Source organism: Carcharodon carcharias, chromosome 9 (genome assembly GCF_017639515.1).
Source record: "Carcharodon carcharias isolate sCarCar2 chromosome 9, sCarCar2.pri, whole genome shotgun sequence".
Classification (NCBI taxonomy): domain Eukaryota; kingdom Metazoa; phylum Chordata; class Chondrichthyes; order Lamniformes; family Lamnidae; genus Carcharodon; species Carcharodon carcharias.
Genome location: NC_054475.1, coordinates 145505477 through 145529378, shown reverse-complemented (window position 1 = coordinate 145529378; position 23902 = coordinate 145505477). Strand labels below are relative to the sequence as shown.

Here is a 23902-nt window from a genome sequence, read left to right as displayed (position 1 = left end):
TGGTGTTTATGCTTCACATGAGCTTCCTCCAAGCTCTCGGCTTTATTGTGAGAAAAAAATATTCAGAATGTTTGAGTCTTTCTTCTCAGTTAATGTCTTCTAAACATCATAAATAACAAAATGATAAAAAATCCCTTAAATGGACTCATGGGTGAAGGTAACACTTTTAGTATTAAACCACACAAACACAGTAGATCCTAGATTTGATTCTGCTCTCTGTTAACTTAGTTGATCTTTGCTCTAGAAGAGTCCGGGTCCTACAATTGGTCTTAATATTCCTGGAACTATGGAAGAGAAAATAACTCAGCTAGGGGTCCTGTTCCTGATCATATTTTAGGGATTCTTGACCTTGGAGGGAGCAGACATTTCCTGAAATTGTTTATTGTCATTGGCATAAAAAGTTACTAAGCTGACATTTTTTAACATTACTGTTTTAATATTAACTGTTTTTTATCTAAAAATGTGTAATTGGGTGGTTATTTTTTATTTCTAGCCCTTTTTAGATCTCATTAATGAGCTTTCAGAAAACCAGATGTTTGTTGTCTATTGAAGAACTTAAAATAACCAGGTAGTGGCTGCAAGAGCAGATCAGAGGCTCAGAATCCTGCAGTGAACAACTCACCTCCTGACTTCCCAAAGCCTGTCCACCATCTCAAGGCACAAGTCAGGGGTGTAATGGAATACTCCCCACTTGCCTGGATGAATGCAGCTCCAATGACACTCAAGGAGCTTGACACCATCCAGAACAAAGCAGCACACTTGATTGGCACCGTATCTACAAACCTTCACTCCCTCCACCACCAACAAACAGCGGTAGCAGTGTGTACCAGCTACAAGATGCACTGCAGAAACTCACCAAGGCTTCTTAAGCAGCATCTTCCAAACTCACGACTGCTACCATCTAGAAGGACAAGGGCAGTAGATAGATGGGAACACCACTACCTGGAAGTTCCCCTCCAAGCCACTTACCACCCTGAATTGGAAATATATCACCGTTCCTCACTGTCGCTGGGTTAAAATCTTGAAACTCCCTCCCTAACAGCACTGTGGGTGTACCTACACCACAGGGACTGTAGCAGTTTAAGAAGGCAGCTCACCACCATTTTTTCAAGGGCAATTTGGGATGGGCAATAAATGCTGGCCTAGCCAGCAGCACCCACATCCCGTAATTGAATTTTAAAAGTAGTAAGCAATTAAGTTACCCAATGAGCTGGAGTTAATTTAGTGAAGCTGCTAATTTACCCTGGCAGAGTATCCTTTCAGTATGAATGTTGCTGCAATTGTTATATTCACTGTTTCTGTTGGTGGGAGAAGGTTGTCTGGGAGCGTAGATTCCCATGTGTGAACTCAAATGCTTCAAAGTTTGGGTCTTTAAGTTAAGACAAGTGCAAGAACGGCCAGAACTAACTAATAAATTATTTTAAATATGATTTTCAATGCAACCTGCACATGCAGATCATGCACAACACTTCAAAGCTTGAATATAGGTGATTCTCTGTTTCTAAATTCAATGGAAGTTGATTGTGTGCACAACAGGAAATATTTTGGTTCTACTGCCATATATCCATAAATCATTCTTTCAAAATCTAAAAATGGCATGTCAGGAAATTGAGCTGTCCAAATTTACTGCTCGGTCAATTTTTCCACAGCTTTCCACTTTCTGGAGCTAGACTAATATCCTTGATCCTTACTTCTAGTGAAGTGGCCATTAAGTCACTCAAGAGGCAAAAAACATTATTGCCAGCAGGTTGTGATTGGCCAGGTTATTGCTGGCAGGCCTAACAAGAGCTTATAGAATGAACTCAGCCACAAAACAAAAACCTAAAGTAATTAGCAATTTCATTCCCTCCTGTTAAAATAAGCAAAGTATCACCAATTAGATCACTGGCTTCTAAAGGTGTAAAAGTGACCCAAATGAAGGCAGGATAAGAGTTGGCACGAGGCCCCATATAGCGAAATAGTCTGCTCACACATCAATGACTGCCTTTGGGGCAAGGTATCAAAGAAATGCTCACATGCCTGGGCCTGTATCCAGTAAGAGTCAGTGGGGTTTCAAGAAAAGATGAAGGGAGAGACTGGGGGACAACAAAAAAGCAGCGTATGGCTCCAAAATGCTATCTGTAATCCTTTTGCAGGTCACAACATATTGCATAGGTATTGCTTCAAATATCCATTTAAGAGAAAATGTTATAGATTAGATTTTGCTGCATGAGAAATTCTGCATCTCTTTGAGTAAATATGAGTCAGAATCATAACCCTTTGTATCTGTTGACTGTCATTTCATTGAACAATATTGTACACATTAGGTCACAAAAAAATGAGACCACAATCTTTCAATTGCCTGAATTATCATCGCTTGCCTTGCACATGAAAATGTATTATTGTAATTAAACCTTCAAAATGTTGAAAGAGTAATACTTTTGTGCAGAAACTGGGCTTCTATTTTGTGTTGTTAAGCAGTATTTAACCTCAGGCTGAAGAGAGGTGGAGTCTGCTGCAGAGGTTATTCTCAGTGGTGTATATGACTTGGAGCCAATTTGAACATAACTATGTTCCATTCTTTTGTCTTGTTTTTCTTAAGAATAAGCTTTTTTTTTAATATTTGTGCCAAGCATATTTTTAAAGTTTTAGGCAATCTATTGTACCTGATAGATGACATTATACAGAATAGCACACCTGCAACAAAATGTATTACCACGCAGGAAAACCGTTCAATGTTACGTGAATCCAATAGGTAAAAGTTGCTCGTTGTGTTCGACTTACTTCTAATCAACTCCCACCAGCTTCTTTTAGATTCCCATTGCTTGTCCGGGTGTAAACAGAGTTAATTTATGCCCTCAATTTTTTTTTTTCGCGCAAAAGTCAATCTAAAAAGAAAGCTCTGTGCGACGCCCGCCCTAATAGCTTGGCTAACATGACATGTTTCTATTAATTTGGCGCCATCAATTTGGCATTCCCGACACTCTAGCGAGTGAAAAACAATCTCGCAAATAAATTTCCATAAGCCAACGTGTGTTTTGGCACCTCATTGCGGGAGTAGTACTGGGACTCGAAAATTCAACATGTAAAAACTGCAAGGGATTGCTCAGGCTGGAAGTGCAACATGACTATTCAGCAGTTTCTGAGGTTTTTATTCGTTTTTTAAAAACCTAGACCCACATCCCGTTATTTCAAACTAAATCAAGCTACAGAGATATAATTGTTCAAGATTCAGATGCTTACTTTCCATTGTAATGTCGATGGCGAACAAGGTCGGGTATTATTTAAAAGAGCAGCAGTCAAATTAATTTGTGATACACAGGCTTTAACTACAAACAAAACTCAACGTGATACTGTGAACCACAGTAAAGATAAATCATCATTCTGACTGGTGATTTGTGTTCTACCTTTTTTTACCTACTGTCAAGGCTCCTCCATAAGCACTTCAACCCAGCATCTCTACTATCGAGAAGGACAAGGGCAGCAGATAGATGGGAACACCGCCACGTGCAAGATCCCACCCAAGCCACTCACCATCCTGACTTGGAAATATATCGTCCTTCCTTCACTGTTGCTGGGTCAAAATCTTGAACTCCCTCCCTAACAGCACAGTGGTTGTACCTACACCAAATAGACTTCAGCGGTTCAAGAAGGCAGCTCACCACCACCTTCTCAAGGGCAATCAGGCCTAGCCAGCTACACCATATCCCATGAATGATTTTTTTTCCAAAAAGCGCAAATGTATAAAAAGTATAAAGACTACTTGAGATTGCGTTAAAATGCTGGTAAACGAAAATATGGTGTGAGTTCTCTGGTCAGGATGAAGGTTTGTTTTCAATCCATCTGTGGCGATCCTTGGCAGAATCGGTACCTACCGAGCAGCTGCACTGTGCACATTGGTTTGGGTGCCTGGACAGAAATAGCCCATCAGCCACGAACATCTCTCCATGTTGATAGCTGGTGCCATTATATTCACATGATTTCCCGATGATTTTAGCAGCTGCCGGAATATGATGCTCTTCTGTATTGGAGAGGGGAGGAAATGACATTAAAAATAGCACATATCCACATCAAATCATTTAGGATCAATCAAGACCCAGCAATGAATAGTCACTTAATCCAATGTGGTTCAGATATGTCTTCACAAAAAATACACCTGCACATTGCATCAGTGGTATCTGTGTGTGCTAAAGATTGAAAGAACTTGCATTTGTATAGCGCCTTTCACAATTTTAGTTCTCCCAAAGCGATTTACTTTGGAAGTGTAGTCACTGCTACAATGTTACACCTACTTTATGATAAGTAGTGTGCACCACACTACAAAGTATGTTATACTTACAAATCCCGAAATGCACTGTCTAGCTGCTTGGCATAACGCTCTCCAACATACCTATATTTTATTATTCAGCCTCTGTTTTATTGGCCAATCATTATCTGTTGGACTGGAATATACCTCGGAATTGATATTGAATATATTGGTGCTATATATAAGCAAAAATGTCACGCACAAATCGTTCAAGAGGTCGCCCTGCGTGTGTGTGTGTGTGTATGGGGGAGGGAACAGCCGCATTCAGCGGAATTTGCTGCATTTTGCAGACTCGTCTAGATTCGCCGCCAGACGTTGCAATGCTCCGAAAAGGTGGTGGGCGTGAGGACGCATTGCAATGTTATGTGCACGTGTCTTCGCTGCACCGAGCGTCTGCGCCGTTGTTAAATGAGCGGTACAGATGTTTTCTAAAGTACCTCTCCCTGGAGGGAGTGAGCGTCAATGTGTTTCTAATCAGACGAGTTATGAGAGTCGAACGCGATTGGTGTGCGACGTGTAGTCAGCTAGAAACGGGTGCGAAACGTCCAACACGGATGCCAGGATACGGCTCTCGATGGCAACTAAACAGAGAGCAGGAATACTACATTTAAACACATCCCACATTCCTCAAAAAATTAGAGTCCTATAAAATCAACATTTATTATATCCGATTCGTTTTGTGACGGCTTTACTAGCTCTGTGGCAGAATTTAAACGACTGTTGAATAAATTGTGTGTTAGTCTGAATGCAATTGCTACGTTATTTTTTCATGCGTTACATAAATGATAAAGTGTTCAGGTTCAAAGAAGGATACACATAAAGAGGCCGTTCGGCCCATCCTGCCTGTGCTCTTTGGTGAAACTCCCATTCCTCTTTCTTTTAAATATGACCATTGAATCTGCTTCTGCTGTCCATTGAGACAGTACATTCCAGATCACAACTCACTGTTAAAAAAAGCTTCTTCCTGTCGCTCTGATTGTTTTACCTATTCTCTTAACCCTAGGTCCTCTGGTTACTAACCCTTCTGCCACTGGAAAGTTTCTCCTCTATCAAAACCATTCCAAGGATTTTGAAAACCTGTATCACAGCACCTCTTAACCTTCTGTACTCCAAGAGGAGCACCTTCAGCTTCTCCGGCCTCCCCAAGTAACTGAAGTCCCTAGTTCCTGGTGCTATTTTAGAAAATCTCCACTCTTAAAGTGTGTTGCCCACAACCCGAGATGTAATCAATGTATTGGCGTAACCTCCATGGTTTTGCACTCCATGCCATTAATAATAAAGCCAAGAATTCAATTTGCATTCTTAAACAGTCTTTTCAGCTTACGGGTTACCTTCGAAGAATTGTGTACATACATGCCCAGGTCTCACTGTTGTTGCACTCCCTTTTAGATCATTTAGTTTATATTGTCCCTCGACATTCTTCCTATCAAAATGCATCACTTCTCTGTATTCAATTTCATCTGCCTTTGCATATTTCATTGGGCTATGTCCTCCTGAGGTCGGTTAATAACCTCATTTTTTTGAACTAGGGGCGGGACGTTCCAGCCCTGACACCAGTGGACATTGCACAGGCAGGACAGGAAAATTTGGAGAGCCATAAAAGGTCAATGGCTGTCCAAATTTTACCGTCCTGCCTGTAACGATGTCCACCGGTGTCAGGGCCAGAAAATCCCGTCTAACATTTCTGAGTTTTGCATCTACAGACTTTGAAATTGTACCCTGTATTTCAAGTCCAGGTCATTAATATATATCAAAAGAATGGTATTCCTAATATCAGCCCCTGTAGAACACCACTGTATACTTTCCTCGAGTCTGAAAAACGACTTGCACCACTCCGCATTGCTGTCCCTTTGCCAATTTGTAAATACATTCCACTGTCCCTTTAATTCCACAGGCTTTAATTTTGCATAAAGTTAATCTTAAGTGATATCCAGTGGTACTTTATCAAATACTTGATTGAAAATCTATAAACACAGCATCAACTATGCTACCCTCATCAGCCCTTTCTTCACCAAAGAATTCAATCAAGTTTGTCAAAAATTATTTGCCTTTAACAAATCTGTACTGACTTTCATTAATGTGCCAATAATTTTCCAAATGTCAATTCATTCTTTTGTGAACTATTGTCGCTAAAGTTTTCCACACCAACGACATTAGGCTAACAGGCCTTTAATTGCTGGATTTATCCCTCTCCCTAATGAAGATCACTTGCAACAACTCAGACTGGTTCTCCTGGGCCTGCAAGGAGTTTGCACTGACAATCAGCATCAGGAAGACCAAAGTTATGGACCAGGATGTAGAGATTCCACCTTCCATCAACATTGACAACCCACTCTGGAGGTCATCGACAGCTTTTCATACCTTGAATCAACAATAACCAGCAACCTGCGCCTTGATGCTGAAACCAGCACTTAATTGTCAAGGCCTCAGCTGTCACATCAAAGTTGAGAAGTCAAGTGCGGGCCAACAGCAAACTAACTGAAAATACAAAGCTCCATGTGTACCAGACTTGTGTTCTCAGCACCCTCCTTTACAGAAGCAAGGCATGGACAACTTATGCAAGTCAAGAAAAGTTCCTGAACAGCTTTCACCGCCACTGCTTCAGAAAAATACTTGGAATCTCCTGACAGGACACAGTGCCGAATATGGAAGTACACCAGTGTGCAGGGATCCCCAGCATGTTTGCCCTCTTGAGTCAGCAGTGACTCACTATGTGAGCTGAATGGGTGACAGCCACATCCCCAAAGACATGCTCTATGACGAGCTTGCTATGACAAGACCAACAGGTCGCCCATGTCTGCGATACAAGCATGTCTGTAAGCGAGACTTCAAGTTGACCAGGGTTGGAGTCGATGCATGGGAACTCCTTGCTGCTGACCGGAATGCCTGGAGGCAAGCAGTGAGGAAGGGCTTGGAAAATGCAGAGGAAAACGTAAAGGAAACAACCAGATGACGGAAAAGAGAGCCCACCAGCAGGAAAAACATCAGTGGGCTTTGGGCCAAGGCTATTCATCTGTGCCATATGCGGAAGGGACTGCCAGTCATGAATTGGCCTCTCTAGCCACAGCAGACAATGCTCAATCCAGAAGTGACATATGCCTTGGGCATAGTCCATTGTCTCCTGAGACAGATGGATGTCATTACATTACACTACATTACATATCCCTCTCCCTCTTTTGACCCAGGATGTAACATTTGCAATCCTGCCATCCTCTGAAGCCATTCCCACATCTAAGAATGATTGGAAGGATGTGGTTAGAGCCTCCACCATTTTGACTTTTACTCCTTCAGAAACCTAGATGCTAGAGTAGATGATTTTTCTGTTTGATTGCTGCCAACCTTTTAAGTTCCTCCTCTTCAATATTTTTATCCTATCCAATATCAATAGCACCTCTTTCTTTACTGATACATTGGCAACATCCTCTTCACTAGTAAAGCTAGATGCAAAGTTCATTTAGTATCTCAGCCATGTCCCCTGACTCCACAAGATCATCTCCTTTTTGGCTCCTAATTGGCCCATTCATTGATTATCCTTTTACTAATTATATGTATATAAAAGACATTTGGATTCCCTGTTATATTACTGCTGATCTATTCTTATACTCTCTGCCGTTCTTATAACACTTTTTTGATCTACTCTGTACTTTTTTTATTCAGCTTGGTTCTCTACTTGCTATCTACTTTCTAGCAGCCTCACATTTGTCATAAACCTTTTTTGTTTCATGTTATTCTCTATATCTTTAACCATCCATGGAGCTCCAGATTTGGATGTCATTCTTTCTCCACTTGTAGGTTTTTGCCTAATCTGTACAAGAACTAAAGTAAAAGCAGAACTATTCTGATGAAGGGTCATCTTCAACCTGAAACAGTAACTCTATTTCTCTCTCCACCTGATAAGTATTTCCAGCATTTTATGTTTTTAATTACAGATTTCCAGCGTCTGCAGTATTTTATTTCTGTACCTGAACTATCTCCTTTTTGAAGGCCTCCCATTGTTCAGTTACTATTTTACATACCAACGTTTGATTCAAATCTACCTGGACTAGATCTCATTTTAATTCACTGTAATTATCCCTCTCCAGTTAAATATTTTTACATTTGATTATTCTCTGTTCTCTTCCATAAGTATTCAAAATCTGATGATATTGTGATTATCGTTCCCTAAATAGTCGCCTATTGAAACATGCCCCATTTGCCCCACTTCATTTCCCATAATTAGATCCAGCGCTGTTTCTTTCCTCATGGGATTGGGAATACATCTAATACACACTTCAGGAAATCTTCTCCCTCTTAGAATCTTAGAATGTTACAACACAAAAGGAGGCCTTTTAGCTCATCTAGACCATGCTTGCCCTCTGTAAGTACAGCTCAGCTAGTTCCACTCCCTTGCCTCTCCACGAAGCCCTGCAAGTTATTTCCCCTTAAAGTGCTTATCTAATTTTCTTTCGAAAGGCCGATTGCATCTACCTCCACATTTTTTCTGCATATTAAGTTAGTACCTTGCATCTGCCTTCACCAGAGAAGAGGTGCTGCCAATGAAGCAGTAAGGGAGGAGATAGTATTGATATTAGATGGGCATTCCGGATCCTATTCACTTGCTGCATCAATAAAATTTTCATCATGCAGCCGTTGGTTTTTTTGCCAATCACCTTAAATCAGTGGCCTCTGGTTCTCAACCTTTCCAACAGTAAGAACAGTTTATCTCTATCTTCATTGTCTAGACTCCTCATGATTTTGAATGCCTCTATCAAATCTCTTCTCTACCTTCTCTTCACTAAGGGAAACACCTCAGCTCCTGCTGTCTAACCACGTAACTGAAGTCCCTCATCTCCTGAAACCATTCTCATAAATATTTCTGCATCCTTTCTAAAGGGCATTCACATCCTTCCTGAAGAGCAGTGCCCAGAATTAGATTAAAAAAAACTCCAGTTGAGGTTGAGCCAGTGTTTTATGAAGATTTATCAAAGCTTCCTTTTGTACTCTGTGTCTCTACTTATGAAGCCCAGGATTGAGAGGCCATGGGTGGGCAACCTGGAGGGGAGGTGTTACAACTTGGGGACCTTCCAATAAGCCCAGGGGGCTGGTTAAGGAAGGAAACTCCCCCTGCCCATCACCAGCCCACACAGAGAAACTAGCCAGGCTGGTCGCTTGGCATGGGCCTTTTCTGCCACCAGTTAAGTGCATTAATTGCCCACTTAAAGGTCTCAATTGGACCACTAGCCAGCAGGTCACCTGACACCACACCCAGCGCTGGTATAATTGCAGTGGGGACAGGAGCGGCAGGTAAGCAGCAGCAGGCTGCCTCCTGTATTTAACATGGCCCTTGCCCTTCAAATCCAACAGCAGGGGAATGTTAAATCCAGCCCATGTACTCCAAATCCAAAAACAAAATTACAAAACACAAGAAATATGAGTAGGAGAAGAACATATGGCTCATTGAGCCTGCTCCACCATTCAATATGATCTTGGAATCAACTCCACTCTCCTGCCTGTTCCCCAGCCATAACTATATTTAGTGATGGAGTATCCACAGCCCTCTGGGATAGAGAATTACAAACGTACAACCCTTTGAGTGAAGGCATTTCTCCTCATCTCAATCCTAAATGATGGTCCCCTTATCCTGAAACTGTAACCCCATGAATCCATCTTTGACTACATACATTTGCCCCATCTGAACCCTCCTATTTCTGAATTCTTATTTGTCTTAGCATGATTTGTCTTTCTTAGTCCTCTGTACACCTTGTTTCTCCTCTAAATTGTTTCCTCTTTTGCTCATCCCCCTACTAAATGACCTGAAACCCTCCTCCACAGCACTGGTTAATCTTCATGTGAGGACATTGGTCGCAGCTCGATTAAAGGGACAGAGGTTCAGTCCCAGGAAATGCCACCTCTGCACACTGCATTCTACACCCATCGTGGGTACTGGACATTTGTACTGCAATAGATATGCCTTGCAATGTGGGTTGTCTACTTGCAGTTCCCACATGGACTTTTTTTCTCCCCAAACTCCTATCCCCTCCAAAGAGGCAGTTTTCTCCTTCAGAGAAGTCTTTTTCCACTCTAACCCCTCTTCACAAAGATATTCTTCCTCCTTGACTTCCATCCTAGCTGTAGCTCCTCCCTGATGATACTGCCTTACTCAGTGATTCTGAATTAGGATAGGATTCCTAATTCATTGCAACACCACGTATTGCCCCTTACAAACCATTGCAGACTGGTGGAACCATGGAAAAGTTACAGCACAGAAAGAAGCCATTCAGCCTATTGTGTCTGCCCTGGTCATAAAAAGAGAAAAAAGAAACTAGCTGCTCAGTTTCAATCCCACTTTCCAGCACCTGGTCTGTAGCCTTTCAGGTTACAGCACTTCAAGTGCATATCTAGGTACCTTTTAAATGAGTTGAACGTTTCAGCCTCAACAGTGAATTCCAGATCCCCACCACCCTCTGGGTGAACAAGTTTTTCCTCATGTCCCATTTAACCCTTCTACCAATCACCTTAAATCCATAACCCCTGGTAACTGACCCCTCAGCTAGGGGAAACAGGTTTTTCCTGTCTACTTTATCTGGGCCCCTCATAATTTTGTACACCTCAATTAGGTCACCCCTCAGTCTCCTATGCTCTAACAACCCTAGCCTATCCAATCTTTCCTCACTGCTGCAATTTTCACACCCTGGCAACATTCATGTAAATCTCCTCTGTACTCTCTCCAGAACAATTATCTCCTTCCTATAAAGTGGTGACCAGAACTGTACACAAAATTCCAGCTGTGGCCTAACCAGTGTTTTAAACAGTTCCATCATTACTTCCCTGCTTTTGTATTCTCCACCTCACCCAATAAACGAAATCATCCCATATGCTTAGAACTGAATATCACGCATGTTGTATAGCAGTCAGCAAAGGAGATTCTGCCTCTTGCGCCCTGCCCATGTGCAATTTTACCATGATAGTGCGTAACCACATTCATGTCTAGGCTAAACTAGCACGTTCTCTTCCTCTGAATTAGTTAGGCATTTATTTATTTTACTGATTCAATTTCATAAGATGCTATGTTTTGATTTAGTATTGTACTAATAATGCTAGCCTACTACACCCAGATTGTTTTCAAGTAATTTTCCCTCTTTAGATGAAGGATATTCCAAAACTATTTAATTTTTATCTATATGTAGCAATCTTACAAAACATGCTGCCACTTTTGTCTATACGGTTTATATGTCTAATTAATACATTATTAATCATTGTACTTAATGATTCAGAAGTATTTTTATCTTAAACAACACAAAGTAATTGGGTATTATTACATTTTGCAATCGTCACTCTACAGAAACCATGAAAGCCTTGACTATCTAATATCTATAATGGCCTACACCACAAATCACTCTTTAAATTGATGCTAATTGTCACCATATGGCTCACAAAAGCTACAAGGCTGGTTGGTATGGTATGTTACAGTTGTGGATGTTTTCTGAGGTTACAGCTTGGGTGCACTGCTACTGTACCTTGTGATTTAACTACAATGTAAAATCTTCAAAATCGATTCAATAATTAGCAACCTTCTGCATCAAAGATAAAAGTAATATATGTTGTAACAGCATGTCTGAGTATGTACTCAAGCCTAGCCAGGATGTGAAATTAATTTGAAAAGTCTACAACAATGCAGCAAAAGCTTTCAATTATGTTACCTCCATCTTAGCACCATTCTGTTGTCTCCAAAGGAACCATAAAGCTTGACTTCATGGTGTCATCTGCAAACATCTATTGGGTCACTATATTTCTTCATGTGGAGAAAGGTTATTAATTTAAATTGTACATGGAGAACAGGAGATTAATTTTTGTGTCAGCACAAGAATCAAGGTTCCAACCCAGTCGAGCCCTTCAATTCCCCTTAAGACATTTGATACGTCATCAGCTGCTATCAAAACTGGGCCAGAAAGCTTTGGAAGCAACATAAATTCTTGAAACTGCAAAGTTAATAATGACTATTTTTCAAAACTGCTTGAATATAAGATCCTAGGTATAAGCAGGGGAAATTCAGTCCATCCAGCTTGCACTCGCATTTATGTCATCACATTTAGGATTGATTTTACATATTTTTCTTCTGGGCAGTGTTAATTTTCTCAGTCTGCTGTGCTTTAATCGCTGGCATGAAACACACAGATATGGCTACTCTAATAGGAAAATTGCATGGAAAACCCCATGTTATAATATACTATTGAGGCTCTTTCATAAACTATGAAATATGAAAAGTGTATTTAACACTTCCTAAAACATTTAATCATCTGTAAAGTTGCAGAAAGGTCTTGTATAGTTGTCAGATTTTTGATGTGATATGTAATGGACCAGGTACACTGGTGCCCACAATATCCACAAGCCTGTGCACTTTTAAAAATGTTTGGGAACCTTTCTGCCCACCAAATTGCCCCATACTTCAGAAAAATTTTTGCACTAAGCTGATGCAGAAAGATCGTCCACCTGAAATGTTAACTCTGTTTCCCTCTCTGCGAATGCTGTCAGACCTGCTGAATGATTCCAGCATTTTTCTGTCTTTATTTCACATTTCCAGAACCAAAGGGCTGCATCTTCCTGTCAGCAAGCCGGGAGGGGGGGGAGGGTTGTGCTGCTCACTGATGCATAAAATGCACGTCATTTACATTTTCAGGTCGGCGCACGGAGCCGAGTCAGCTGTGGGCCCGCCGACCTGTCAAAGGCCACTTAAGGCCATTAATAAAGCAATTGAGGTAATCAATGGACCTACCCGTTCAACCTTAAAGTTGGCGGGCATGCCGGGAGCCCAGGCAGGCTTCTGAAAAAAACATGAAACATCCACGGGCGAGATGAGGTTTCATGAGGGATTTTAAATGTTTACAAAATGTTGAAATAAGAGAAATTGACATGTCCCAGCTCATGTGACAGTGACACATGAGTGGACATGCCAGGAATTTTTTTTTCACATTTTTAAAAATTTTTGAAACTTCCAGCGATCTCCCTGAGGTGGCACTTTACCTCAGGGAGATCCATGCACTCTATCCTGCTGCGCGAAAGAGTGCACTCCCAGCTCAGGGAATCCCCCCCTGTCCACACAGGGAGCACACAGTGCTTCCGAGCGGATGTCAGGCTGGGTGAGCCTTAACTGGCCTACCCACATAAAATGGCAGTGTGCCCGCCCCAACAGGGGCGCCGATCGGGAACCTGCCCGCCCACACGCGCTCCTGCACATCCCCCCCAACAGGGGGAAAATATTGCCCAGTGTTTTGCTTATATATATTCCCCCAGACTGAATGAACAGCGCAGAGTCAGAATCAGGAGATATAAGCTAGAATGGTGAATTCAATATCAAATTAGGCACAGAAAATGAAATCAAGGGAGGGAAAGAAAGAATGTATTAAGCAAGAGAGATAAGAGAAATGGATGTTTTTAATTAATTAAAAGCTCAAGCAATGAGACTTCACATTTGTAAAGTTTCCAATCAGTGTCCGAGAGGTTGTTTAATTAAAACTTAACATGCTGTTAAAGGGTACTTACTTTGGATTCTACCACCATATCTTTTCATGGTGAGTTTAATCCATATTTACAAGGCCAATGCTGTAACTTCATGTTGTTTAATACATTGGAATAGTGAGCCTGGCAGTGAGATGCTGTTTTTGCACAACTTATGGAGGAGCTGATCTCAGACAGCAACTTCTGCATTTTCACGTCTAACTTCCCAGGTGCACTTGCCAGAAATTGCTGTCCAATTTATATAAAAGTAAAAATGAGTACTGTTCGCTACATCATTAGTTTCACAGAAAAACGCCTGACCCAATGTTCATGATTTCTGAATTCTGAGGTGATTTTATGCTGCAGACCCATACCTGGTAAAATGATACTGTCCAATCCCATTGAATGTAGGGCCTGTGAAACAATATACAGAACCAACTTTCATCCCGTCATTCTGCTAAGTTCGAATCCTGACTATCGAGGCGAAAGGCCAACATCCACCAGTTATACCCTTTAAAATGTGTGTCTTTTTATATGCATCTATCTGTACATGTGTTACTGTTTGTTTGTGCCAAGCTGTGTGCTTGGAGTCCAGTGCACTGTGCATATGTAATGCATGTCTCCTGATGGATTAACTAAAATAATTGTAAAAGAGCTCTTAGCACAGATAATTCAGGTCTCACTTCAAACATATTGTTCCAAAAGAATAATGAGCTGTCAGCAATGATTTTCACCCAAATATATCTGGGCTCATCAGTCAATATTATCTTATTTCTCCTTATTACTTGCAACTGGGAGAGAACTGAATGTGAATTTTGCAAAGAGATGATTTGCTTATGACTATGGTGATTCTTCTGATAGTGGCTATTTAATATACTGATCTCTATAATTGTGAGTCAAAATGAAGTATTGATTCCTTAACAGGCCTCCCACAGTCCTAATGAATGTGATACTATAGTAGGCAGTACTTTCTACATTTGCTAAAATAATGTCCAGTCTGTGCATGATCATATCTCCTGTGGCTGGATACTTAAAGGTACAAAACTCTATGAACTGGGTCTTTTGTTAAAGTTATGACAGTAAAGCTCAGGTGACAATATTAGATCTTCACTTAAAGTATGATAAACTTCACGGTCAACCATCATTTTCAGCAGTTTTACAACAATGGAAAAGTACCCCATAAAATGTGTGTGTATATTTAGTAATTAGGTTACAGTTATACTACATCTACCTATATGGACTAGCCCCTACCTGTTCCAATTTGCAGGCTGCAGGTTAGAATTATACTGAAGACTGACCTTGTCTAATTGGTGACAAAGTAAAGGAGAACCTTTCCATCCGAAGTGTTAAGTTTCTGGGCTGTTCAATGGATACGTGCACATTCTAAGTGGTGGGAGAATGTATCCACACACTTTTTCATCAGTCAAAACTTGTAATGTAAATTCTGAATCTGGAGATGAGGGTGTTGGCGCCATGGATTGGCCAAGATGGAGACTGCCATTTTTCACATCGAAGCACACCGCAAACTGCTTCACATGACAGCTTAATCCTATTGTCCTAAACATCGATGCGTACAGCAGGTTTTTAAAAGGCAGTGTTTCCTGCCAATCTTCTAGAAATTACTGATAAACTCGCACAAACGTCCGGTCCATATAAATGAAACCGAACAGGGGATCGGACTCCAAACCGCTTCTCCCTTCCGCGCACTATCGCATAAACCCTGACTGGAAGAAAAGAGGGGAATTGGGTCCTTATTATTACCTGGTGAGCAGTGAGGGCAACACTGCTGTGGGAGTGTCACAGGGCTGGAACAGTGGATACTCGGACATTTCACTCGATTGCAGGCCACGTGCCCATTCTGGAAACATAAACCCCGTGTTAGTCATTAACATTCAGAGACTGCACCGTAAAAAAAAGCTCACGCGCCTTTGAATTGGGTTATCTACAATTCAACCTCATCCAGGATTCCCAGTTAAAGGGTCACGGGTGACAAATGTGCTTAGGGTGCGTTCATCCGGAGTCATTTAGAACACACATTAAGAACATTATTTTGCTGCAATATTACCTTAATGCATAAAATTTAACATAAAAGCCATATAAACGTCTAACATATCTAAAAGACGAAGCTGTCTCGTGTGCAGCCTCCAGAATTAGTTGACTATTAGTTTGTCAACTCGCCTCGTTGTCTTTTAATGTTTTCATCTCCGACTTATTCGCTTTTGCTGTTGTGATCTGTTAAAAAAACCTTTGTCAAAGTGAAGTTCGTCCCAGTTGTACGGGTGCGCTCCTGATGCGCGCTCGCGAATTAAGTTTCAAACCCCTGAGCCTGAACGCTCCTCTGCACCTCTCTACTTACACAATCGGACTCAGCACATGCCGGGGGTTACTTTCAAGTGGTCTGGACACTTGGTCTCATCAATTCTTACTTCGTCAAAAGCGACCACAATCAAGGGGTGAGGGTTAGGGTTCGGATTAGGGAAGTCTGGGCTCCGGAAACTACATTTTAAAAGTGATTTTACCAGGATTAGCTCAAGCTGCATCTCCACATCATTTTACTGGTAAACACAGCTTGCCTACGAAAAGGGGGAAACCCTTTATACTTATAACATAGCATTTGCAAGCTGTTAGGAGGCTAAGGTTAAACTATCGCCAAGCTTGTAAAGTCCACACGGCTGGGGTTTCTAATGTGACTGGGCTTCGAGCTATTTCTGTTTGGCTGCACATATCGCAGTGTCTGAGCACTCCACCCGGTACTTTCTCAACTTGACTTGTTATTTATTTGCTACCTTTGACGGCTCCCCACCCCCTCCCAGCTTCCCAGACCCTTCGGTTCTAGAGAAGAAAAGGATGATGGCGATGTACCTCCGAGCAAAGACAGTTTATACAATAGACGAATCCATAGGGCTCCAGGTAAGGGTGCCATTTCTCTCCCATCCGGTACTTCTTATCTTGGAACACGCAAAATGTGTCGGATTCTGTTTGGGGGGAAATGTAACAACCGGCAAGTCAACGCCTTGTTTCATGTTAAACACCGACTTAAACACCGACCTGATGATGGCTACATTTCATTAACACTGAACAGAATCACAAGGACCTTGAAGAGGCACAGAAACCAACCTGGGATATTCCCAGAGCCGGATCTAGTCTATCTGACCATACATTGTCAGGCACTGTTGAGTGTAAAATGTGGGAGATCATCATCAGTCAGGTGTAATGAAGCAATGGACAGCACCATCAACTCACAACATTCCGCAATGCCCAGGCAGGCGCTTCCATTTCCCGCCCGGTTTCCCGAGGTATTGAACAATGTTAAAATAACTTTTGCCCCGAATAACCCTTTAAATAAAATGAGGTTTTTTAAGCTAACAAGTAAACATACTCAAAACACCCACAAGCAGACAGGCTTACATGCACTCAACTCACTCGCCAGGCAAAAGCAGTCAGCAAATCATGGTTGCGGTTTATTGACAGAGTGCGCATCGGTTTAGCAGCACACCTAGACACTACCTGAACACCGACAGCTGCAGCAGCCTCAGTGTTTTACTCGTGTCACTGAATACCGTCATTCTGCTTGACACACACCGGCAAACTCACAAAACTGGTACAGTTAAAACATCGTCCCGAGACAAGTATGCGACTAAACAGAGTGTGCTCTAGATGTCAAATCCCGCGCCCTTCCATGTTTATATTCTGTTTTAATTGTTGTTAGAAAAGAAGAGAACATTTCAATCAAGCCCCTGACTCAAAACTCAAGTCATCTTGGGCGTCAAACGTCAGTCATTCTTGCAAAGGATCACTGACATAGTTTGCTTTAGGTTTAGGGTTCGCATAAAAACCTGCGATTGGGGATTTAGTGGGTAGCAACTGCAGCCGTTATTTCGGATTATGATCCGAGTTGGCAGAAATTGCAGCATTATTTCGGATTAGGATCAGATACATGGTTAGGACCAGTAGAAAGGAGCGCTTCATTGAGGTTTCGGACCAGGGTTATGGGAAACTGCGGGACTATTTAACATTGAGTGCGAATTTAAGCAGAAGTAGGATTATTTCGAGCTGGGGCCTTAGTTCCAGTTAGAAACCGAACCCGTCCTTTGAGATTGGGCTCCCAGGAGCAGAAGCAGTAACTTTGCATTTTTTGCTGTGAGTTAGAACAGGGCGAAGTGGTACATTCACCGTAACATCAATGAAGATGACCCAAACCGGGATTCTCAGGCACACATCGCCCTACACTTTGGCATAAGGTTAGTGTGTCAAGGGTTAGTTATGACACGTACAAGCGATAATTCTCTGTCGGGCCATTGGGGTGGATTCTTTGTAGATTGAGATGGGAATGGTCGAGCCGTTAGCTTTCTACCTGTTCCCGAGTGAAACCCGTTAGCCCTGCAGTGTGGTAGCGGGTAAGGCTGAGAGCACTGCCTGGAGATTGGGCCCAGCAGAGTGGATTGTCTTATTGCGGGGTCCGGGTTGGTTTGGGGACAGCGGGTGGGCTCGCACTTGGGGCTAAAATTAAGACGAAGCATGACCATGGACTCACTCCAGGGTGAAGAATGTGATGAGCTTTGGTTTCTCCGTGTCCATCCTGCCATAGCAACTGGGAGCCGGCTCCCCGGCTCCTGCAGCCGCCGTGCAGTCTCAGGACGGAATGAAACAGTAACAGGAGGTAATCTTTGAAACAACAAATAACTTATTTGCAGTTCGGGGGTGAGCTCTGTGCGGACATGAACCCTGCTTTGGGGACACGCCTGTATCTCTTGCATCTTTTGTTGATGTTGGAGTGAAGAGCTTCTTGGCCACCCAGCGGAAAGTGTGAAAGAACCAGCGCAAACGGTATTCATCCGGACTTACGTCTGCTCTGCTCAGATTTGCCCGCCTCCACCTTGAGGAACATGACAGCGCAGTAAAGGACGAGGCCAAGTTCCTCTCTGCTCGCCAATCTCCAGATCGCTCTCATCCTTCCACGCGACTAGGGAAAGTTCAACAGAGATACTCTGGAAAAAAATACAAACGGGGTATCTGTGCTTTGGACGAAAAGGAAACGTCACTGAGTTAAAACTTGAGGTGCAGCCCCTTCCTGCCCCCCTTTTTTTTTATTTGGTCGGGGAAGAGATACACCCAAGCTGCGCAACAAATCCCACAGACACGCGTTAGTTTCATTCCAAAATAAATCACTGCGTATTTTTAAACACATTCCACACACATCCTGCCGCACATTCATCGCTGGAACAGTGACTTAAATGCACGCATGGCATATTTAAGGCTATTACGCATATCGTCCTGGATTCTTAAGTTTAAAGATATATTAACACGTTGGCTTTATACATTTACTGGACTTTTTAAAACATCACTGCAGATCCCAATATTCCTCACAGTCTCGAATGCATCGCACCTCTCTCAGAATAGACTCCGTTCAGTCCGTGTGTTCCACACTTCAATTGTCAGTCCAGTTGCGCCCTGAAATAACGAATTTATGTAATTTCCCCAAAATTACTTTCCTGACTTACTGCGTTGATCTATAATCCCACCTAAACTAAAGGGAGACAGGGAATCATTTTCATACCCGTATACACGTTCCCTGTTCAACTGTCCAGATAATATTCAGACAGGACTTTCGGGATCAATTGACGTTAATTGTGTTTGAAATCAAAACACATTGTGTTTTTCAAAACTTATGCGCACAATTGATTTGCTACAGTCCTGTATTTATCTTTTTCGGGTGTGATATCACATTCCAAGTACCTAAATTACAGCGATTTCCACCTCCGCTCGACCTGACATGGGCGGGAAAGTACAGATTCGCCTGGCTGACCAGAACAGTATTTTAGTCCTGAAGCCTATCTCACCGACCTTTCGGTGAACGATTGAGGACCTTTTGCTCCTGGTGTGTTGTAACTTAGCCTGAGTTACCGGAGATGGCATCCAGTATTTTCTTGGTGTGTCGCTGGCGAAAGCTGACCAAGGTCTGAGATAACCGGCTCTTATTCTAGTTTCTGAATATTAAAACCTGCAAGCGACATACTGGTAAAATGCTTGTCATCCGTGCTTTATATATATATATATATATAGAAAGGTACATGTCATGAATAGTTCTCAAATGCAATGTAGAATTTTACATTAATGTCACAAAATAACCGAATCACAATATTGGCCACTGAATAGTTTAATCTTCTATCTCTTTACCTACTCGCGGCTTCAATCCTGACCATACCAGAAGAGTTCACACATGACATCGGTTCCGTCCGAGTGGATCTGTTAACAGCGCTAACAGCCAAGGAAAGAGAATGCGATCTTAAATCGGCCACATCTCGTCTCATTGACAATAAGGGATGACTTACCAGGATCGGTTAAGGCCGCAGGATTTGGATGAATATTAATATGCGGTCCCCCTAACTGCACTGGAGCCCGGCTAGGATCCCGAGCGGGTTAATACGATGCGCTCTCGGTGATTTATGATGAAATCCTTCAGCTTTTCAAACGTGCTCAAGTGTGAGGAACAACCCCGGAGCACGGAGGCTAAGTTCCGATCAAATAATCAGTTGGCGTGTTCAAATCCGACTTTGGTAGATGAGCGATTGTTTTTTTTTTCAAAATCCACCCCTTAAAACAAAAAGAGAAAACAACATAAGCACCTTGTGATGAGAAGTTCAATTCGGACTGTGTGTGTGTGTGTGTGTGTGTGAAAGAGAGAGAGTGTGTGTTTCTGGGCAGCAGAGTGCTGGAGTTAGACAATGAACCTCATATGACCAACCCTCTCTGATAGCCTGATGAGGAGACACTGCCTCAGTGTTTGATGTTCACACTTTCATTTTTTTTCTCCCAAATGTAACTTTAGCGTTTCTGAAATCCCTCAGGTGGCCGAGCTCCAGTGAGCTGCAGCAGGTAACAGTAACTCAGCAGCGACCCTCACTGGGCTGCTGCCCCTTTCACAAGTCTTGTCCGGGATTCAGCTCTGTCCACACACTCTCTGCAAAGCGCAGTCAGAAGGCAACCAGTTGGGGCGGATCAATCATTGGGGAACGGATGGTGATTTTTAATCTCCCACCAGCTCCCCCCTCCCCCCACCCACCCACCACCCATGTCAAGCCCCCTTTCACTCATGTGATCTGATGGCAAGATTTCATACAGCCAACATAAGTCCGCCTGAAAAAAGACGCCTGGACGAACGCTGGAGACTCTCAGCGGAGTGAGGGCGCATCACAAACCGTGAAAACACAAACTTCCTCTCGTTTGGCAAACTTGCTGCAACTCAATACTTACAGTCAGAACGCTAAATTAGCACAATAGAACCCTGGAGAACAAAATCATGCATTCAGCGGAATGCAAGTTATGGAGCTCGTCTTCCACTAAAGAAGCTGGTAATGAAATTAATGATCAGATGCCAACAAAATCTAAGTTTTCAATAAAAAAAATGCAATAAAAACATATTTTAATCAAATAATTAGGATTTTTGCTGAGAGGACAAAGAGAACAGATGCAGGTTGGGTTTTTGGAGCTTTAACTAACAGTACCCGGGACAGACTGCAATTAGTAACTCCCTGGATATGCCCTCCGCACGTAACCCACTGTATGCACAATTCGCAGTTTCCAAACTCGAAAGCTGCGAAAGTTATCTGTCTTGGAGCAAAGCCACTTCATTTGTGTCATGGCATAAAATAAAACGATTGTGTTCAACTAATTGTGGCATGGCGCAGCATTAAATAGTTTGTCTCCAGGATTTGAGGGAAGGAGAAGGGCCATTTCGTTCTGCACCAAAAAGCCCATGTTCCGATGCGAAGCTCAGCAAAACAATTTCATTTAGCAACAAGTGTTTCGCAACATGCTGCATGTTAGTAAATGATATTTGGAGTCCGCCGAACAAATAATTTTCCTTAACAAATGGGATACGCCCTAAAAACCTTGGGCATCGTCAGTCACATTTGCAGATGTGTGGCCAAAGGCGCAGTTGTCATTCCCCGTGTGCCCTACAACCTCCAGGTTATGTACGTGCAGCTTTCCATATTTGAATTAAAAATAATGGGAAGTTCGCAAAAGTTATACGCTAATGAGTTTTAGATGGTTAACTTATAGCTTTTCTTTTTATCTCTCCCCCTGTCCCTTATTCACCATTCTGCAAATAAGATATAGAATGAATAGACTATCAGACTACCTGCTGGCTACAATACCGTCTGTTCCCTCATCCAAGTGGCGGATGCTTGAGTACAGTCTGTTCTCTACCTATTATGAGCAGCCAGAGACTGAGTTGAAAAATCCAAAACAAAATGTCTACTGCTAGATGTGATTCTGCAATTTGGGTAACACTTGTTGAACAATCCTGAGTGCGCTAAGAACTGCATACCATACTGGATTCACGCCTGAGGCCACAAGAATGACTGCAGAAATGTTCCCTTAACTATCAAATCCTCGATCACTATTGCTTTTCCAATCTTATTCATGCTCCCTGAACAGCTAAGCTAGCCATGCTGCCATTGACTTGGCTCTGGTGGTGCTCCTAGATGAACCATCACTCTCACTAGTATTCAGAACTGAAAAATGGTTGGAGAGTATGATGCACTCAAGTAGCTCCTGCAATACCTGCCTGGCCCTTCTTGACTGGCTGGCAGTCACCCATTCCCTCTCTCCCTGTGTGCCCTTAAGCTGTGGGTTGACCATTTCTATGATTGTGCTGTCCATGAAGCTCTCAACCTCACAGATGCTCTGCAGTGATGCTAGCTGCAGTTCAAGCTCTAAGACCCAAAACTTGAACCGCTGCAGTTGATGACAGTTCCTGCAACCAATATAAGATAATCAGTCGAGCTGGTAACCTGGCTCATTTACACTTGAGAGCAGTGACATACATTCATATGCAGGCACATGTTCTCCACAATCAAAAGGAATATGTTGAAGCCTTTTTTTAATTACCTGGAAGTTTGGGGAGCCTACAGCTAGCTTTCACCAATGCAATGCCTTGGCCAGTCAGAGTCAACTTGCCAACCAATCAGTACCCATTTTCTCCTGTGGTATAAATGTTTGTGGTTGTTTGAAATTTAGAATTTTTGCTATTGTCCTGATAAATACAAGATAAAAAAATGCTTTGGAAACACAAATGTCTGTTCAACATTAAAAGCTTTCAGTTAATCTCCCTAATAAATAAAGTGTGTCTAATAAGTAGAGCTATGACAGGCAGTCTGCTTGGAGTGCGCATCCTCTTCCATGTGGGAACTCCAGAATGCTTCTTGTGTCCTGGATAATGCTATGTGGGGAATGATTCCATATAAAAAATGAGTAAATATTAAGCAGTTTTTAATCTTATTCTGAATCCTGAGATCTGACCTCAGCTCTCGAATCTTTTCTATTTTGTTTACAAAAAAATGTAGTATTATGTAGCTTGATTTTTCTGTGTTATTGTACTGATGGTGACCCCAATTGAACATTGAAAAGACCAAATTCATATGATTTAGCTTCCACCAAAAAAGCGGTACCTTCATCGCTTCAAATCCCATTTCCTACCCATGGCAAAGTGAACTTACTCACCGGGCAGAATCGTCCTAGATTTGCACTAAGTGCAGTAGTGGGTGGGAAAAAGAGTGTTTTACCCACCAGCCACAATGACAGCTTTTCACGCTGTATTATCCCAATCCCACTTCATTAATCATTCATTCCTGGGAAACATGGCATTTTGATGGTGGGTGGGCTCTCATTTGCCCGCCACGCCATCACCTCGCCACTTCCTCACGCCGGGTGTCATATTTAAAGTGCAGCTGTGCACACACCTCTCAGTGCTTCCAGCCCATGACTGTTGCTCAGAAGACATGACCCCGAAAGGCAAGAAGACTGCAGCCCCCTGATTCAGTGACACATCCTTGGAATGCCTTTTGGACACAGTATTGTCCCCTAACCCCCGCTCTTGCTGCAGGAGGCTCAGCAATCTCTCCACTCCGGCTTGGTGGCAGTGATGATCAGTGCCAGTGCTGCACAGAAGAGGTTGGCCATCCAATGCAGATAGAGGATGAATGATCTCATCTGTGCAGCCAGGGCATGGCAGCCATCTCATCACTCTAAACTCACACACTCAAGCCCATCACATATTCACTGGCAGCTCAAGGGACACCACTCACTCTCTCACACATACCCTCACATCTCTGTCTGGTCTCATCTCTTCTGGAGATT

General features: G+C 42.5%; 1 protein-coding gene across 4 annotated transcripts in view; it reads right to left on the bottom strand.

Annotated features, from left to right (window-relative positions):
• chrdl2 (chordin-like 2) overlaps positions 1-20731 on the bottom strand; it is a 61887-nt gene extending 41156 nt beyond the window's left edge. Inside the window, exons 1-6 of one of the 4 annotated variants that reach the window (XM_041194799.1) lie at positions 20505-20731; positions 20092-20353; positions 18605-18747; positions 16622-16734; positions 15521-15617; positions 3855-4000 (exon numbers count right to left, since the gene is read on the bottom strand). In XM_041194799.1, coding sequence (XP_041050733.1) covers positions 3855-4000; positions 15521-15617; positions 16622-16734; positions 18605-18710 — 462 coding nt within the window. In that variant the 5' untranslated portion in view covers positions 18711-18747; positions 20092-20353; positions 20505-20731. Of the gene's footprint in view, positions 1-3854; positions 4001-15520; positions 15618-16621; positions 16735-18604; positions 18748-19145; positions 19170-19936; positions 19972-20091; positions 20453-20504 lie in introns of those variants that run through there. The other 3 variants (XM_041194798.1, XM_041194801.1, XM_041194800.1) reach the window with 3 other exon arrangements.
• Between the last annotated feature and the right edge of the window lie 3171 nt (positions 20732-23902).